The sequence below is a fragment of the Elephantulus edwardii genome, unplaced genomic scaffold (assembly GCF_000299155.1).
Source record: "Elephantulus edwardii isolate Elephantulus edwardi_28Jun2011 unplaced genomic scaffold, EleEdw1.0 scaffold00051, whole genome shotgun sequence".
NCBI lineage: Eukaryota > Metazoa > Chordata > Mammalia > Macroscelidea > Macroscelididae > Elephantulus > Elephantulus edwardii.
Window position 1 is genome coordinate 230,290 of NW_006399801.1, and position 6,465 is coordinate 236,754.

At 41.4% G+C, this 6,465-nt stretch overlaps 1 protein-coding gene across 1 annotated transcript in view; it reads right to left on the bottom strand.

The window, feature by feature from the left end:
• FAM3B (family with sequence similarity 3, member B) overlaps positions 1 to 6,465 on the bottom strand; it is a 121,724-nt gene that overhangs the window by 66,331 nt on the left and 48,928 nt on the right. The window contains exon 3 of the mRNA XM_006886767.1: positions 2,000 to 2,123. Within this exon, the coding sequence (XP_006886829.1) occupies positions 2,000 to 2,123 (124 nt within the window). The remainder of the gene's footprint in view (positions 1 to 1,999; positions 2,124 to 6,465) is intronic.

Consider the following 6,465-nt stretch of genomic DNA (forward strand, 5'->3'; position numbering starts at 1 on the left):
ATTTCTCCTCATAAAGCCCAGCCTGCTGGATAATCTATTCTGCATACAGGTTGAAAAGGTATGGAGACAGGACACATCTCTGGCATACACCTTTCCCAATTTTGAACCATGCAGTGATTCCTTGCTCTGTTCTGACGACTGCCTCTTGGTCCAAGTATAGGTTTTCCTCTAGGACGATCAAGTGTTCTGGGATTGCCATTCTTCTCAGAGTCAGCCACAGTTTGTTATGATCCACATAGTCAAACAACTTTGCACAGTCAATGAAACACAGAGAGACATTCTTCTGGTATTTCCTGTTTTCAGCTAAGATCCATCTAACATCAGCTGTAATATCCCTAGTACCATGACCCCTTCTAAAGCCAGCCTGGACTTCTGGAAGTTCTCTGCTGGTATGTTGTTCCAGTCGTTTTTGGATAATCTTTAGTACAATCTTGCTTACACTTATTTTATAGCCTCTTAAAACCCCCTGGAAGGTCAGCAGCCTATTCAGACCAGACTGCAATGCATTTGAGGAGCTTTTTTTGGCTGTGAATAAGAGAGGCCCTGTGTGGTGCAACCAAAGGCTTGGTTGCTAACTCAAAGCTTGGAGGTTTAAATCCATTCAGAAATGTCTCAGAAGGTATCTACTGTTAACCAATCAGCCACTGAAACCCAAATTGAAGCACCAGAGTTCTATTCTCATATACATGAGTCAAAATGGTTAATATGGCCACCATAAATAAGGGTTTTCTAAAATAGTTTAATGGCTCTCTGGTGGCCTAGTAGCAAGAAACTGTGCTGCAATCTTGAAAGTATGTAGTTTGAGGCCACAGTTTGTCCTGTGGGAGATGGATGGGGAATCTCCTGTATGATTAACTGCCTCTGAAAACCCACCTGTGGGTCAGCTACAGGTCCACTCCAACTCTACAATACACAACAAGAAGATCACTTCAGATGTGTAAAGTTGGAAAGACAAGAGCTCATGCCTTCACTATCCTACAAATTTCTTGGTTGGACAAGACAAATACAGGGACAAACTGATTTTAACACAGAGGAAAGTAAGTCATAAGGGTGATGCCAAGTGCTGCAGGCAGTAAACCAACCTTCAAAGGAAGTTATATCCAGATTTGGCAAAAAGGATAGGGTAAGAAGTAAAGCACTGCTGCTTATTCATCTTTAGGAACAGCCCAAACTTTCTCTCATCTGTATTAATTATGGGATCACATTAAGTGTCCATAAACTAGGTGGATGACAGGTACAAGCCCTGGATTTGGTGGCAATCATGCAGCAGACAGTCCCACAAGATCTGAGACAAGTAGGTGTGTAGACTGCAAAGAAAAACGAGCTCTGCCTCAGTCTGCGTGGGGGAACATCACAGAACAAAACAGCAGGAAGGTTGTGTCAGCAGAATTCTGGTGTTCCCATGACTGTGTGAGGCAAATGACAAGATCATGGATTCTATTGTTGTTAGGTCCTGTCCAGTTACCTACGACTCATAGCAACCCCATGAACAGTGAATCTGAACCTGGCCCTATCCTTGACAGTCATAAAAAAATGAGAGGGGCCCTCAGTGAGGCAGACTGATGCAAAAGCCACAAAAACAGGTTCAAACACACAAATGACAAAGAAGATGATGCAGAACCAGGCAATGCTTTGTTGTGTTAATTTTCAGGTTGCTATGAGCTGAAGCCACCTCTATGACAACGAACAAGAAAAATACAAAAATTACTCTGCAAAATTATGCCACAAAATAAAAGAAAGAAAAAAACCACATAAACTTACCAAAGTCTGCTTTAAGTACTGTTGAATGAAAGAACAAAACCTTTCAACCGAGGGACAAAAAAACCATCGGGAATGAATGAATGCCCTTCCCCAGTGAGTGCAGCTGCAGGCTCTGTTTACTCTAGAGCACTCTGCTCTGTACTTTTTGCCTAAGACCAAGGACAGTCATGCATTTCTCAGACTTGACGCTGCACACAGGTCACAGAAATACTTTCCCCTTTTTAAGACTTAGACTTACAGTTCATCCTCAAAGCAGATTTTGGCGTACTTGTCCTTGCCACCCCCGCTGAGCAACCGGTAGGCATAAGTGTTTGGGGGACATGGAGTCCAATGGTCACATTTCTGTCTTTTTGGAGGTGGGGCTGAAATGAACAAGAACAGAACAGTCAGCATCACACAATTACTTACCAGAGGAATCCAGTGCTTGGTCATGAATGTCAGTGATCCATTCTTATACCCCTTAAAAACAACTCCCAAGGGTGGTGGGAAAAATCTGGGGTGGGTTTCTAATTTTCAAGGTGGTTGTTTACTGCCATCCAGTCAGCCCATGACTCAAGGACCAAGGAGATCCTGTACACAACAGAATTTAATGCTGCCCAGTCACTGAACACTAATGACTAGATGAGGTATGGGATGACATCAAGGACATCATCATGAAGAAAGTAAAATGTCATTGTTGTTGTTGCTGTTGTTATGTGCCATCGAGTCTCCTGTGACTCATAACAACCCTATGTACAACAACCCTAAACACTGCTCTATCTTGTGCCAATTTTATTGTTTCTGACACACCTACTCCAATACCCCAGTCACTAAATCGATCCATCTCATCAAGGGCCTTCCTCTCCTGCGCTGTCTCTCCACCCTCCCAAGCATGATGTCCCTCTACAAGGACTGGTCCTGTCTTGTAACATGCCCAAAGTATGTCAGGTGGAGCTTCAGAATTCTTGCCTCCATGAAGCAGCCTGGTCTCACCTTCTCTAGGACAAATTTGTTTGTTCTCCTAGCAGTCCATGGTTATATTCAAAACTCTTTTCCAGCACCAAAGTTCAAAGGCATCAATTCTCCTTCTATCATCCCTAGTCATTGTCCAGTTCTCTGATGCATAGCAAGTAACTGCAAAGACTATGGCCTGTATCAGGCACACCTTCATCTCTAGACTGACATCATTGCTCTTCAGTATTTTGGAGAGGTCTCTGACAGCAGACTTTCCCAATACAATTCTAGTTTCCTAATGCAATTCTTCTAGTTTCCTGGCTGCTAGTATCAAGAGTGTTGACTGTGGAGCCAAGCAAACTAAAAAGGTTCATAATTTCAATCGCTTCATCTATCATGATGAGATAAAACAAAGAATATAACCAAAATGGGTGTTAGAAGATACTCTGAAACTGGCTCTTGAATGTAGAGAAGTAAAGAAAAAGGAAGAAATCATGAAATAAGGGAAATGAACTGAAGATTTCAAAAGGCATCTTGAGAAGACAAAGCAAAATATTATAACAAAATGTTCAAAGACAAATTAGAAAGCTAAAAAGAAGGCACATGCTTTGCATTTCTCAAGTTGGAAGAACCAGACAGTAAATTCAAGCTTCAAATTATAATACTATTGAAGGATATGATGGGCAAAACATTGAATGATATAGAAAGCATTAAAAGAAGATGGAAAGACTGCTCAGAGCACTCTTCCAAAAAGAATTAGTCAACAAGAAACCACTTCTAGAAGTAGGATATGGCCAAGAACCAAGGACACTGAAGGAAGAACTTCAAGAGGCATTGATACACTATCAACTAGTAAGCTCGAGAAATCAATGGACTATTAATTGATGTGTTTCAATAAACATATGCAGCACTGGCACTAGATATGCTCATTGGCTGTGCCAAGAGATGTGGAAGACAGCTACTTGGCCTACCGACTGGAAGCGATCCATATTTGTGTCCATTGTAAGGAAGGTGAACCAAAAGAATGTGGAAAATACAAAAAAATATCATAATATCACATACAAGTAAAATTTTGCTCAAAAACATAAAAAAGTTCTAGAGTACTACATAGACAGAGAACTGCCAGAAATACAAGCTAGATTTAGAAGAGGCCATGTAACAAGTGCTATCATTATTGATGTTGGATGGATCTTGGTTGAAAGCAAAGAATATCAGAAGGATGCTTGCTTGTGTTTTCTTGACTATGCAAAGGCATCTGTGTGTTGTCATTGTTTTCAAGTTTGAGGACAATTCACAAATGACCCTCCCATAGGTTTCAGAGGCGGTTAATCCCACAAGAGGAGACTGCCCATCCTTCTCCTGCAATAGCATCTGGTCGATTCGAATCATGTGCCTTTGGCCTTTATGTAAAGCTTCTTATCATTAGGTCACCAGAGTTCCCTTTCTAACTGTATGGATAATAATAAATTATGGATGATATTGAGAAGAATGGGGGTTGAAAGACACTTAATTGTGCTTATGTGGAATTTGTACACAAACCAAGAAGCTATCATTTGAATAGAACAAGGTGATATTGCTCAGTTTGAAACCATGTATGGTTGTATGAGGATTGTATCCTTTCTTGATACCTATGCAATATGTATGCTTAGCACATAATCTGAGAAGCTGGACAATATCGTGAAGAATATAATATCAAGAGTGATGTAAGACACATCAACAACCTATATTAGCCTTGCTTGCTGCAACTGAAGAAGACATAAAGCATTTACTGAAGAAGATCAAAGACAAAACAAAGAAACAATCAAATCTGTCCTAGAGGAAGTGCAAACAGGGTGCTCCTTGCAGACAAGGATGGTAAAATGTCCACTCACATAGTTACAGCTTGACGGAACCTTAATCAATATCCACGTTAGCAGCAGTCAAGAAACCAAAAGATGTACTGAGAAAATCTGCTGTGAAAGACTTCAGTTAAATGCTAAAAACAAGGCTATAAATTTAAAGAGCAAAGTGTACCTGACCTAAGCCATGACATTTTCAATTGCTTCCTATGTTTGTGAATGTTGGATAATAAATAAGAAACCGAAGAACTGATGTCTTTGAATTTGGTGTTGATGAAGAGAATTGACTAGCCTATGGATTGCCAAAAAGACAAATGGATCTATTTTGGAGGAAGTGCAAATCAGGGTGCTTCTTGGAGGCAAGGATGGTGAGACTTCAATTCACATATGTTGGGCATATTGTTAGCCGTTTCAGTTCTTGGATAAGGAAACGATTCTTGGGAAAGCAGAGTCAGCAAAAGAGAAGATGGTCCTTGATGATAGGGACTGACAGAGTGACTGCACAATAGGTGTAAACGTGACAGAGATTTTGAGATTGGTGTCAAATAGGGCAGAGTTTCAGGTGGTTACTCATAGGGTTGCAATGCATCAGAATCAACTGGAAGGCACTTAACAACAGTCCCGTGCCATCTCCACGTCTGGTGATGGAATGAACGATTGTGGTCCAGAGGTTTTCATTAGTTGATTTCTGGAAGTAGATGAGGTCTTTCTTTCTAGCTCTCTTCAGCTTGGAAGCTGCACTAAAATCTGTTCAGCATCCTAGCAACACAAAAGTTTCCACTGACAAATGGGTAGTGGTTATGCATGAGGTGTATAGGATCGACACATTCTACCAACGAGCCACCAAAGTAGAAAATACTAATTTCTGAACAGCACTTGCACAGGTGGTAGAGGCTCAAGAAAATCGAGGTACAGATCAGTAATTACAATGTCCAGTGTGCACTTGAGCTGGGCTGGCCAGTGCTCAAGACTCTCAGTGACCACAGTAGGTGACTCACACTCAGACCCTGCCAGCCAGAATGAGGAAACAGTTCTCCAAGGAGCCTTCTCCACCAACATCTTGTCCTTCAGATCTTGTAATGTGGGAAAATAAATTTCTGTTCTTTAAAATCATCTACTTGTGGTATTTCTGTTAAAGAGCATCAAGTAAATGAAAAGTTTGCTGTTTAGATACATTTCAATAAGTGCAGGTCTGGTGGCCTGGTGGGTAAAAGGTTTCACTGTCAACCCAAAGGCAGGCAGTTGTAATCCACCAGCTATTACGCAGGAGAAAGATGGGCAATCTCCCCCTGTGTGAATTACTATCTCTGAAAACTTTCTGGAGGGTCAGCTATGATTTGGCTCTGACTCAAGGGCATATCACCACAACAATAACATATCTATCTATTGATCTATCTAACTGTCTGTTATTTTCCCTACAAATCTAGCTACCTTTTTGAAGGCACGTGGTTAAAAAAACACAAGCTGCTCCGTGGGAGAAGAATGGGTAGTCTCCTCCTGTGTGATTAGCTGCTTCTGAAAACTCACTGGAGGGTCAGCTATAGGTCAGGTTCCAGCTTGATGGTACACAGAAACAACAACTAGTACATTAGGAAGTGCTGGTGGCCTAGTGGTAAGAAGCTGGAGTGCAATCCCGAAGGCATATGGTTTGAAACCGCCAGCTACTCTGAGGAAGAAGGATGGACAGTCTGGTCCCATGTGATTTACTATCTCTGAAAACCTGCTGGAAGGTCAGGCATGAGTCAGTTCTGACTTGACGGCACACGACAACAACTAGTAAATTTAGGAATGGTATTAAAAAATACAGAGCCAGAAGTCCAGGCTGGGTTTAGAAGAGGTCGTGGTACTAGAGATATTGTAGCTGATGTTAGATGGATCTTGGCTGAAAGCAGGGAATACCAGAGGAATGTCTATCTGTGTTTCATTGACTATG